Source organism: Cariama cristata, unplaced genomic scaffold (genome assembly GCF_000690535.1).
Source record: "Cariama cristata isolate BGI_N322 unplaced genomic scaffold, ASM69053v1 scaffold28961, whole genome shotgun sequence".
Lineage (NCBI taxonomy): Eukaryota > Metazoa > Chordata > Aves > Cariamiformes > Cariamidae > Cariama > Cariama cristata.
This window is the reverse complement of record NW_009597992.1, coordinates 1-13,123: the sequence shown is the minus strand read 5'-3', so window position 1 is coordinate 13,123 and position 13,123 is coordinate 1. Positions and strand designations below refer to the sequence as shown.

At 40.3% G+C, this 13,123-nt stretch overlaps 1 protein-coding gene across 1 annotated transcript; it reads right to left on the bottom strand.

The window, feature by feature from the left end:
• Positions 1 to 1,227: 1,227 nt before the first annotated feature.
• Positions 1,228 to 12,089, bottom strand: RAD21L1 (RAD21-like 1 (S. pombe); the record flags this gene model as incomplete). The annotated part of the gene is made up of 11 exons (XM_009709122.1): positions 1,228 to 1,416; positions 2,840 to 2,917; positions 3,637 to 3,726; positions 4,450 to 4,589; positions 5,385 to 5,487; positions 6,783 to 7,012; positions 8,031 to 8,144; positions 9,105 to 9,206; positions 9,823 to 10,008; positions 10,392 to 10,498; positions 11,990 to 12,089. Coding segments are annotated over 11 exons (1,439 nt in total), but the record flags the coding sequence as incomplete, so codon positions are not given.
• Positions 12,090 to 13,123: the final 1,034 nt, after the last annotated feature.

The window sequence follows — 13,123 nt, the reverse complement described above, 5'->3', positions numbered from 1 at the left end:
AGCACGGGGCCTTCTGCCATTTTAAAGCCTTTTTACTCCTCTGAACAGAGCCTGCAAAATCAATTCCTCACCTTCCCTAAACCCTGCACACACAAATCAATCCAGGTGTGACAGGAAGAGCAGGCGTCAGCAGGACCGGACACACAGGGGTGTCACTGAGGTGAGCGAACACCTGAAAGCCAGGATGAGAGTATCATCCATCGTGTCAAATTGCAAGAAAATCACCAAACCCGCTGACTCGGAGAAGGCGAACCCAAAGGACAGCTTAGGCGGCCGCCAGTTTTGATCCTTCAGAGCAAACCCCACCGAGCTGAGGAAACATCTACTTGTGATTTTTATTGATTTCACATTTAGAGACGTCAGCACACCCACAGCACCGTACCGCTCTGGAGCGCTGAATGCACACAAACATCGCGTCCGTCATGGGTTTGAGGCAGCTGGAAAACACTAACTTGACAAAATGACAGCAAAAGTGTTAAAACTTATCCTAAATTAGATAAAAAAACCCCAAAGAACTAATAATATTTCGGTTTAACATCCATTTTTAAATATGTCTACACATAAATAAAAGTGTTAGTCTTGAAGTAAATGTGCTCCATGAAAGCTAAAACTGCAGGATTTCGAGGGAATAGGATTTCTTCCTGAAGCTTACGTGACTCTTCTAGGGATAGCATCACTTCTCTCTGCCTGAAGACATGAAACCAATGCTGGAGACAGTCGCTTGCTAGAATGTAAAATACCAAATACTGAACATTCTCTGAAAGGAATAATTTCAAATAGATTAAATTTTTTTATAAAGAGAGCTTAACAGACTTCTCTTACTGATGGTGTTAGATAATTAACACACAGAAGCCCTGGTAAAAATAACTGAACCTCGAAAGCCGGTCTCTAAGAAAGGATTTTAAGGACTTTCATACAATCCCTCACAACGTAAGTCTCTTATGTAGAATATGTATTTTGGCGACATTTTATTAACAGAACAAGTAACTGCTCATCATATAAACATCGATATTAAAAATCAACATAGCAGTGAACACCTTGGTGACCAACGCTGAGGCAGCCTGCACAAGCCCGTCGCTTGGCAGTTCTGCGGGAGGTACAAAGGAAAGGCAGCTCTGCTCATTACCGCCATTCGACAAGACATTCAGTCATTTTTCCAGGAAATGTATTTGCTGAAAAGTTCAGAATAAGATTTGTTTTTCTTAGCTTACCCGAATACTGCATGATTCAGTGAGCGTTGAACATTGGGCCGACGGTGGCTCTGATGTCGGCAAAGGGAGCGCTCTGACTGAGCTCAATGACCGACTGCTTCTTTAGAACAAGAATGACGTAAAACTGGGCTGCAGCTTCTTTCCGGTTGTTTTTCCGGCAGAGCTCCCGAAAACTGAAAGAGCGCACGCCTGATCGCTCCAGGTGCTGCATAAGGGAAACAAAAAAAATCAGTTAGGTTGGCTTCACTGCCAGTAAGACCAGATCCCGTCAAGTCTGGACTGAAGAGTGCTGCTTGGAGTGAACATTTTCTTCTTGGATGCCTTGAACAGGATCTTATCTTGGCGTTTGCATTTATTTAGCATTTGATTGCCCTAATATTGCTAGCACCTACCTATGTTACTAAAATCTACATGTGCCCGCAGTTCCACTGAATTCGATGAAACTGCTGAAGCATGCGATGAAGCGCATCTGTAGTGGTGCTCATGTTTCGAAATGATAAAAATCATTGCGTACCCTGTTCTTTGGATACCGAGTGCCAGCTGTATCACAGGCAATGTCAGTCACAGCTAACCACGTGTTATTATTTCCTGGTTTTCAGTAGCTACACTCGTATGTAAGTATTTATTTATGGGCATTGCACAGAACCTAAGAAATATATTCACATAAAATTAAAAAAAACCCAAACAAACAAGAAGGTTGTGAAGTTCAGCTCGGGCACTAGGGAAGAGCTAGGCTTGGAGCACAGTTTGGTGTGTTTTGCAGACAAAACCTGCTCCCCACGCCCTTGCCCACCCTGGGATTTCTCCATTGCCTTCCTCCATTCTCCGTTCAGCCACGTGGCACATTGGATTAGAGAACTGACCTGAAGGAAAATAACTTTTTGCTGTGTTTTTTTCTACACCCTCCCAACCAGACCAACGCTGAAGCACCAGAACGGAAGGGACAGCACTGCGCCCTTAGGGCATGGGTTTGGACGCTCAGCACCAGGGCAGCCAGTGCTGGCTCCTGCTGCGGTCCTGTCGATACGGTGTATGATATCATACATTACAGCTTCGCCAGTTTTACAAAGATTTCTGCAAAAGAAGCAGAATAAGCCTTCCTGATGCAAAGGATACCCTCTCTGCTAAGTTTCAAGCACCTTGAAAGCACTGGGGCATTAAAACCTCTTAAAGAAGGTGTTACCAGCTTTCTTTTTAACGTAACTCTCCCTCATTTCCCTAGCCTTCACCTCAGAAACAGCTCGAGCAGAGGAAGAGCCAAATGATGGCACCCTGCAGTGCTCAGCAGAGAGCTGGCAACCTGTAAGGAGCTAGGGACTGGGGTTTGCAGAGATGCTCCTGAACATGCTCATGGAAGGAAGAGAGCGAAGGCTTAGCGTGACAGCAAACACTGCCATGGAAGCAAACATTCACAAAATTCTCACGATTCCAGTAGCTGTGGGAGAATACACCATGTCAGGCACCCAGAATCCTGGTTTCCTACATAAATACCCAATAAAAACGCAGTTACATGCTGTGTATGAGAGGCAGCAATATCATCAACAGTCTGAGTAGGAGATTTTCTGACATGGTCCAACTGAAATCGACACCAGGTTTTGGCATCTCATTACAAAATCCAGCACTGGTACCTGTAAAGTTTTTAAAAACTGAAGCGTTCTCTTGCTCCACCTTATTTCTTCACTGTCTTTCCTGTTCCTCATTAGCTCCTTGAGAGGAAATAGAACAGAAGGTTAGACAGCATGTGTAAAAAGTCTCACCCCATGATGATAGAAAGGACAAGAGTTCTAGCCTGGCTGAAAATCCAGCTGGAGCTGGGCATTTGGATGGCCATGCTCAGGATATCCGGGACCTCTGACACCTCTGCGGTCACACTAGGCTTTGTGAAACAGAGAAAGGAATGCTAACTCTGTTCTTTCTGCTACAAAGAGAGAGATCAGGTGCAATAGCAGGTTATGGAAGTGGTCCCAGGGAGGCCTGGGAGGCAGCTTCGCAATAAGATACTGTTCTGCACGACTGGGGTTGTGACAGTATTTGCACTGGTCAGGGGCCAAAAAGGATGTTCAAAAATTTGGCTTTAGATTTTGGGCTTAACTGCTGAAGTCAACAGAATAAGTCTGCCCTTGTTTCAGAGTGTCTGAGTATCCTCATAGCCAGTAAGTACAATCTCTAAATTGTGCTTTAAACCTCTAAATAAGGAGCCATTTCCCTCACAGACTGTAACCTTTGAATGCTGGAATACATGTATCCCTGATTATCAAGCTATAAAGTTTTTGATGATTGGCAAAACACGTACTAAAAATGATGTTAGTACACCAAAATTCACTGTGAGTTCATGATGCCATCACTTTTTGGGGGGGAAATATTTGTGAGAAAGAACACAGTTCTCTTCTGAAATGTCAGAGTTGCCACCTTCAAGTACACGTACATTTGTTAACTCAGCTTGTGGGGTTTCAGCTTCTTGGTCCAGTGAATCGTTCGCCAGTGAGGAGCTCTCGGAGAAAGCTGTTCCATCCTGCTGTGAGAACAGAAAGGACGATCACTAGGCGTTACAATTTTTGCATAGAATGTTGTTATTCTCAATTACATAATTCTGCTCAAAGAATTTATTGTAATAAACGTTTCCCAAAATGATTTAGTAGTTGCTAGTTCTGCCATGCCTTTTCTCACATAGGAAAGGACCCTGCTGTTGCATTTGTCCTACAGCTGGACCTACACCTACGGGCTCAGCTCAGGCACAGACCCTACATTTTCTGCTGCCATTCGGTCCAATTTTGTCATTATTTTCCAACTGTAATGAGCCTTATATATTGTCTAAAGAATGCCCTTTCACGTTAGCCTAAATAAAGATGGCAGAAATAGATAACCTTGTTATCGCTTAAGTTTTTCCTCAATGTGAGACACAAAAGATAAGTTTATCCTTTATAAAGATGATTATATTTATCACTTCAGTGCCAAGAGGCTATATTTCCTATTAAGCTTTCATTTATACTTAGTGATTAGATTGTAATCTATACTGATTAATAGACATTTTAATTAATTGTTCATTCGTTCTGAGAGTCTACCAAAGTGCTTATAAATAAGCTCTCTGGACACAAACTACCTAATGCTATATCGGCTGTCCCTAGCATCCTTTTCAAATGTATATTAGTAATTTTTTAATGTGTTTTAAATGCAATCCTAGCATAAAATGAAACCAACAAATACATTTAGGTCTCTAAAATTTATGGAAACTGCTCACTATAGTTTCACCACAGTTATCATCAGTTTCATTTCTGTTATTCTGTGATGTCAACATAAACGAATCATTTCTGATTTTTCTCTCAGTCTCTGAATGAGCTGACTCCTGCAGGTAACTTGGCTCTTCTACTATCAGCATTTCTGTATTAATAAAAAACAAGGTTTAAGAGGCAATTACTGTGAATCGCTGTCCTGAAATAAGACCACTGAAAAGCAAAAATCGCACCCTAGTTAGCAATCTTTGAGACTAAGGGCCAGAAAGAGTAACTACAGAACAAATATCATTCCCAACAGGACCATGGAAGAAGCAGAACCTTCCAAGGGAGTTTTTCCTTTTCTAAAAGTTGACCTTTATGGACTTGCAGGAGGTGGAGTTTTTTTTGTTGTTGATTAACTTCTGAGGCAGACATACGGATTATATTTCCAGCAGAGCAAAGGAGTGAAAGCAGATGCTTCACCTCTTCAGAAAACCTAAAATGGAACATTTCTTCTTGCCTGATATTAACCAAAACACAATCTTCAAGATACAAATAGAAGTTATTTACGTGAATTTTGAAATTTGGAGAGCGGTTTGATCAAACTCAGAATAAGTGGGTAGCTCCTTTTTTAAAAACAAAACAAAACAAAACTGCAGTTTGGTAGACAATTAGAGAAACCAAAGGTGAAATCAAAAATACCTCCTTATGCCACAAACAAGAAAAAGAGTTGCATTTCATTTCTGATCTAAGGAACAAAAGAACAGCAAAGTACTTATGAAAACAAAAAAAACTTTTTTTAAGAAAATAATTAACATCCGATTTCCTTAACATTTAACCTTTTGGCCCTTGATTTGTAGAATACTGCACACAAACCCCGTGCACCTGTCTCTCAAACACTATGTAAAATAGGAAATATTTTCTAACAGTTAATTCTGCCACAACAGAATTAAAATACTACCTGTGGTATCTTGCTCTTTCCTTGTTTCTTCCATTTCAGACCCCCTCTGTATTCCATTTCTTCTCATCTTAAATCCATGACTCTTGAAGCATTTTGCAAATAACTGAAAAGAATTGTTTTTATTTGTTTGCTTTCAGAATATCATGTCAGATTAGTTGCAAACATCAACAGAAAGGTATGAATATGAGCTGCATATTAATTACTGCAACCCAGAATTTAGATATTTGAATTAGGTCATTCTGAAAATCTGCAAATTTTTTTTAAAGTAATAGCCTTCTGCAGCTTCAAATTTGGCAGTGAACTCCATGAAGAAACATCTTAGGAACAGCTCAGGTCGTTTTTCCTTGAAGGCAGCAGGTAAGGTAGGATGAAAGACAGAAACACCTGCAGTGATCTGTGTGTGGCTTTCTCTCCCCATGTACTGGTGTGCGAGTATTTTTCATCCTCATGACGAGCCAGTTGTAATTCTGCACCTCGACTGTAAGCGGGGAAGCTGTGCTGCTGTAAGGAACCTGCAGAGCTGTTTGCCTGAGACTCTGCCTCCCAGCTCTGGCCGAGCCACACAAGAGAAGCAACAGTACAATTAATGTACAGCTGCTGCACAGAGTTTACACCACATCTTTCTGTATCACCTTGTATGCACGTTGATCTCTTCTTTATCTCGTCACCAGCTCTAAACTTACAGCTTCTTTGAATGATCTGCTGCTGGGAACACGAGAGCAGTAAGGTCCACAGCGCAGGAAAGGGTGCTCTGGCCCACCCTTGTAGCCAAAGTGATAGAGTGATGGGGAACCTCTTGGGCCTTTGAAAGGCAAGTCCCTGACTGCTCTCCAGCTGGAAGCTTAATCTCCAATTTGCAAAGTACAAAACAAATTGGCATACCATCTTTCCAAAGCCATTAACAATATTATTATTATAATGTTTAAGCCTGACATACCTTTAAAGTAAATGTAGAAGAAAGATGTGGTCTCATACCGATTACAGAACATAAACAAAACAAAATAATAAACCAAAGTAGAAAGTAGAAAAGAAATTGACAGCAGTCTAAAAAGTTATGTGTTAGTGCACAATCCGTCAGGTGCCAGCTTGTGAAATGAAACATCAGCTCTCGAGTTTCTTCCTCATTTTTTACTTGTTGTTGGGCTGCTGGAGATTAAAGCTGTGAGCTCTATGGTGATCTTTCTGATGAAGCAATTAGTGGTGAGTATGCAAATAATCATCAGGTATCCAACTGAACTGTACTGCAAAACAATACTTCCAGTGACACCACACACCTGCAGTTTGCTAGGAGTTCAGAAAAAAACAAGTCTTCAAAATCCCTCACAGTTAGATCCTAGATGTACAACCATCCCATAATCTATACAGTGGCATAAAAACCTACAAGGAATTGATCTTTACCATTTGCAGCTCCGCGTGAACCACAGGCTGTGTAGCGTGGGACAGGAGTTTATCCACACCTCCTGATTTCTTCCACATCATTGTTTTTTTTGTTGGGGGTGCAAGGTCTAATGTAGCAAGGATGTCCGTGCAGTTGGTAAGTTGGTTGTATATAGCTTTGCAGCTGAGTTCCTTGTCTACATCCACAAGCAACTTCCTCTTTCTTTTCTTTTTTTTCCTCTGGGTGACAGCTAAATAGAGCAAGTATTAACAAAAAAAGTCTAATAAGGTCTATTGACAGAACACTTCAGCACAAAAGAAAAGCACGGTGAATCAAACAGACAGGCTGCTGACCCCCCGAAACACCACCCAGACTTGAAAGTCAAAGTACAAGTGCATGGGCCATTTCTCCAAAAGTTTTCATAAAGTGTACTCTTTGTATTCCTGCACAGGAAATTCACATATGTTTAATTACAGCAGACATATGACTATGGTACTAAAGAACCGGGAACGTGATGACTTAATGAGAACACATGATATACCAACAAGACTGAATAAGCTATCTCTAATCCATCAGGGAGTTAATTGTTCCAAGAACTGCTGATGTACTCAACAGGTTTCATTACCTCATAATTAGTATCTGTATTTGTCAGTTAACCCTTTAGCAATTTAATTAAGATGTACGTAGTAAACACGAAAGAAGGACATGGATTGGTTATATAGCCATAACTTAGTTGTTTTGGCAGGCTGGAAAATTCCAGTGTTCTAAATATCAGTGTCAACATGAACTTGTTTATTTACTTACAGTTACCAACGTGATAGGCAACATTTCGGTTTACTCACAGAAGAAATGAAACATTTTTCTTTTTGGATCTCATTGAAGTTAAAAGTTCACAAACAAAAATTTTACAAAGGCCTGAAAGTTTTAAGATTGTTGTTTTACACAATAAAAGTCACTGGCAATAACAGTTCTTCAGCTGAAAGTTCAGTAACACTCATGAACAGGCTGGGCTCGCGCTGCTGGCAGAACCACAAAGCGACAAAGCTGGATTTGGTACATGGAAAAAACTGTAAGCAGAGATTTGGGCCGATCAGATGAATAACCTGCTACTGGTTTTGTATAATAGTTACCATAAAATAGAATTCTGACAGCAGGAACAGATGAAATCTAAAGTGGGAATAATTTGTTTTGCAAATATTTTCACTAACATGAAGAAGAACAAACTTAGGTAATGCAAACATTCAGCAAGAAACTGGTCGAGTTCTGACCTGTATCATCAACCGGCTCAAGCACAAATCCTTCTTCTTCTTTCAACAGAAGTATCGTTTCATCTGTTAGGTGACTGACTTTCTTAATGGTGGTGTCTGCGCAGTTGGACTCAACTATAAGAAAACCCAGCAAATAACCCAAATAAAAAAAAAGTTTACAAGATGGAATAATTTCTCAGTCTCACGACACAGAATTGTATCAGTCAAAAAAAATCAGAATTAGAAAACTCTGATTTTGTCTATAATCTCACAGTCACTTTAACCAGTAATAACTGGCACTGCTGCTGCTCATCTTCTGCATGGCACGCTTCCCTTTGCTGACACCAGAACCTGTATGACCAGGTGGTGGAACAGACTGCAGAACTGACCTGGAGGAAAACCCCCCGACAAAAAGTGTTTAGGGGGAAAAGTGTTTAGTTTCTATACATATCTGTTTCCAGTTCCATGCAAGTGCACGGCAGTGTAGACATTTCTGTCAGCATAAAAGGAACAGGTAGTACCAGGACTAGTGCAAGGAGAGGCAAGTGCCACTGTTTCCCTTTAAAGCTGTTCTAAAATTCTCAGTTTTACAGTAACAGTGTGAGGGGGGTATAAGGATTTCAGATATAAAAAAAATTCCAGAAACACTTTTCAAAAATTAATTTCTCTCATCAATATCAAACCAAAAGAAGAGTAACACCACCTTTATGAACTACTAAAGTGTCATTTGTCACTGAAATATGAAGCCAGAAATACTCATAGGTAAAGTTCAAAGTTACAGCATACCCTTACTCAGTTTCCTTTCCCCTACAAACGTGGGATCACACTGTCTACGCAGTGGGGTGGATCAGCAGCGTATCCAACAGGATGTCATATAAAAGTGTTTCTAAGCAATGTCAAGTTACAAATCTGGCATCCCTAGGTCAAATTAAATTATACCTAAAATGGTGGATGAAGCACATCAGAATAAAAGGCAAAATAAGTGAACAAAGGGAAAAGGCACAGGATATTATACAAAGCTGAATGTGAGTAACTTCAGGCATTAACGCAGGAACAGAGGGTTCATGTAAGACGGCGCAGATGCTGCAAACTCACTGGCTGTGCTGTTCTCTGGCAGATCTTGTGACAAAGGACGTTCTTCCTCCATATCAAGAATGTCTTTATCTAGGCCATTTTGCTCATCCCTCAACAGGATTTCTTAAATACAAAATGCATAGTTTTAATCATTCTAAGCCTCAGTAGTCACGAAATAGCCTGACACAGCGTAATGTTACTTATTTAAGGTTAATTCTCGGCAAACAAAAAAAGCTCAGCTTCCACAGATGGCTGTCAATGGTACGGCTGTCTTCAACAGCACAAAAGGGAGAAAGGTAGTCTTAATTTTGAGATTTCCACCTTTCCTTTGAAAAGTATGATATTGATATTGTTTAAAAGGTATAAATCTATAAAGGTTTACATAAATACTCTAAACCACAGAGATGTAAAGCTACTTTGCTGCCATTGTTACTACAACAATAAGGGTAAAAGTGCTGCAGTATTTCACTTTTAAAAATAGAAATTGTTAAACATTAAGTATAAATTAAATGCCTTTAATTCTAAAAAACTGAAATATATCCTTTAAAACCATTTTACTTGGCAATGTCTATGCGATCATAGATTTAGTGACAAGTAGAAAAAAATGAAGTATGAAAACAACAAAAAATACAGAATCTATGTTTGAAAACAAACACTTCTATGCTGCCTTGTTTGTTTTCCTGCAAGGATAAAAATATTTGCAAAGAAACTAATTCTGTTTATCTGTGGCAAACCCTACCAATCATATCTGCAGCATCCTCCTCATCTCCAAAACAGTCGTGCTCAAAACAGTAAGTATCTTCATGCAGTGCAGACTTGTCTCCGTTCCTGCTCGCAGAGTTGTGATCAGCCACCAGACTGTTACTGCTCGTTAAGATGCTGCTGCCAAAGAAGCTCTGTTTTCTTAGTGCATCTGGTTCTTCATCTGAATAAACAACAGAATTTCTGATGCTTCATCTGCATGAATTTTTGAAAGACACATTTATCCATTTCCTCATTTTGCAAAGAATTTTTAAAAGATTGTAAGATATCCCATACCTCAAAGGGAATAAACAGTAAACAATTTTAGCTAACAGAAAATGTTGGGTTTGATTCTCAGTCTCCAATACTGTATTATATTACTTCGGCAGAGTACTCACACAAAAAATTAAGCCTAAGATGGTATGACAGGCCAATCAGTACAAGCGTGAAACAAATGCACTTTTAATAATAGCTTTTTCACATGTGGAAAGGACTCAGACTGTACAACATTTTGCATAAAACACACTTTTCCTTATGGAATATTTCTAATTTCTCAACTTCTCTCACCAAAGTTTCTATCACAGAGAAGTATATTGCTTTCGTAATCCTCTGTAAGTGTGATGTCTTCAGCTCTGCTCTGATTCAAGGTAAAATGTTCAGCAACATCAATGGCACTGATGAAAAAAACATTATACAAAATACAGGGTGAACTGAAACCCATTGATCATTTAACTGGTATGTGAAAACTTGTTTCTAAACAGTCTTCAATCCTGACACTTTATCATAAACCCCCAAAAGATAGCTTCTCTTTTCTATGGCATTGAAAGTACCCCACCTGATCCTCACTTCTGTGGACAAAGAACAACTGTTTCCCAAAGCTATTCTCAGTCAAGCCATTTAAGGTTTTATTGATAAAATTCACTGCTTTGAATTTCCTCTGAAAGCTCAAAATAAGCATATGGAAAACAGGTGCTATATGTTTATTCAAATTGGTACCTCTAAGCAAGTAGGCAGCTGCCTTTTCTGCTGGCCAAAGTTCCTGTGCAATCTCCAATGTGCGTTCTACAGCGAAGACTGAATCTGCAGTAGCCCTGAGAGGAGACAGCTGGGGAGAGCTCCACCAGGGAGGGGAGAGCATTTAGCTAACTCAGCTTCGAAACACTCCCCACACCTGGACCTCTGTGAACAAATGATCCAGAGGTACACTCAGAAAGCAACCCCCTCAAGAAACAGCAGATGTATCTATAAGGATGAGGGAAGCACCCATGCTCCTCTCCATGTTTCATATTTCTCCACTCTCTTTTGGCAGAAAACTTGGGCTTAGGGGAGTTTGTTCACAGCCAAGCCCTGCTATCCAACAAACACTCGTCACATGGAAGGCATCTAATTAGTGTAACGCCCTCATCTGTAAATCAAGCTGCACGGACTCTTTGAGTAGGCAGAGAAGGCACGCTTTACAGAGTTAGCACACTGAGGTACTTGAATAAATAGCATTACATCGCAGCTGTACTTACCAAATACGAAACACTTACAGATCACACCAAACTGTATCTATGACGCGGTACAGAGGAAGCCTCAGTGGAAATCTGTTATCCGGGACCTTTGGGGGCATCAGAGCCACCAGAAACATGTCTTGGCCTCCTGCTTTTTATCAGTTTTTCTACATTAATGCTGATTCGTGCCAGAAAACCCAAAGACATATGCCGGCTTTTCATTGGGAGCCAAGCTGACTGCTGCTGATAAAATACCCCGGCCCCAAAGAGCAATGGAGCGGAAATGAAATGCAGTTACACAGTGGAACAGTACAACATTGGGAGGTGACTTAGCCCGAGCTTTCTTGGTCTTACAACGGGATTTATACTAAATTTTGTATCTTCTCTTGAGGTCAGAAAGTTGTTTGCAGCCTTCACTTGGCCGATTTAAAATCCTGAAGTCTAAGTTCAATACATTATTTCAATGTAAAGGTCTGTTGATTAAACGGACTTTGAGGAACTCTACAAAAGCACAATTCCTATGACTAATCTTGCAAAGCTGACTCAGAATTTAGGAGGATTCAGTTATCAAATCAAAACAATTCCATCTGAGTCTTGATCAGATAACAGCAAGGATATCTTTTACTTCTGAACATACTAAAATAAGGAAAAAAAAACTAGGGAAGCATTTACTTTAAATCAGGTAGTGGTGTTTCAAAATCATTAAATTCTTCAGGTAGTGTAATGGACTGATAAGCAGCCTCAAAGTTCTCTTCTGGAAGGTCAACAAGTCCTAAAAGAAACAGACAACATAACAAAATAAGTATCAATAAAATAAAAGTAACGTGCTCCCAAGTACGTATAATAAGACTATAAAAGTGTCAGGAAGGCCTGCTGTCATTCTAAATAACAGAAAGGTAAAGCTTAGGCACTTTGTCAACAGGACACCAAAGTGGAATCAAAATCCTTAGTTTACATATATTTTAGAAACCGTATTTTTTGCAGACAGATGCAGAAGAGTCTGCTGCTACAGGACCTGAAATACTGTAAATACGTTGGGTTTATGAACAGCTACTCTAAGTCCCTGAAAGATTCTCACAGCTGACATTTAGCCTAGAGTCTTTCATACCGCTTCAAATGAATTATTGCGTTTTCTTTTTCTCTCCAGTGTCTGTATAACGCTATTCTCCAGCATCAAATAATTATGAAGTGAGACTGCAAATACTTGGTAATCAGAGAATCCTGGAAGAATTCGTATGAGAAGGGATGTCTGAAGGTCTTCTAATCCAACCTTTTGCTCAAAACAGGGTTAATTTCTAAGTCAGATCACTTTTGACTATTTCTGATGGAAATGCCGCAGCATCCCTGGACAGCCTGTTGCAGCATTTTACCACTTGCACTGAGATTCACCCCCCTTATATCTAGTTGGAGGCTCTGTGGCCGCAGCTGTGACTGTTGTGTCTTGTTCTTGTGCTGTGCAGTCCTCTATAAGCTACTACAGTGTCTATTCAAAATACATAGTACTGTGTACTTACCGTGTTTCTTCTAGAGATTTCCAAATGCTTACATATATTAACTAACTAATCATGATCTCATAATCACTAACCAGTTCTGTTTAATATCTTTACCAGCGATCCGGGTGAGGGGACCGAGTACGCCCTCAGTCACTTTGCAGGTGACACCAAGTTGGGTGGGAGTGTTGATCTGCTGAAGGTTAGGAAGGCCCTGCAGAGGGGTCTGGATGGGCTGCGTCGATGGGCCGAGGCTAAGTGTGTGAGGTTCACCGAGGCTCAGTGCTGGTCCTGCACCTGGGTCACAACAACCCCA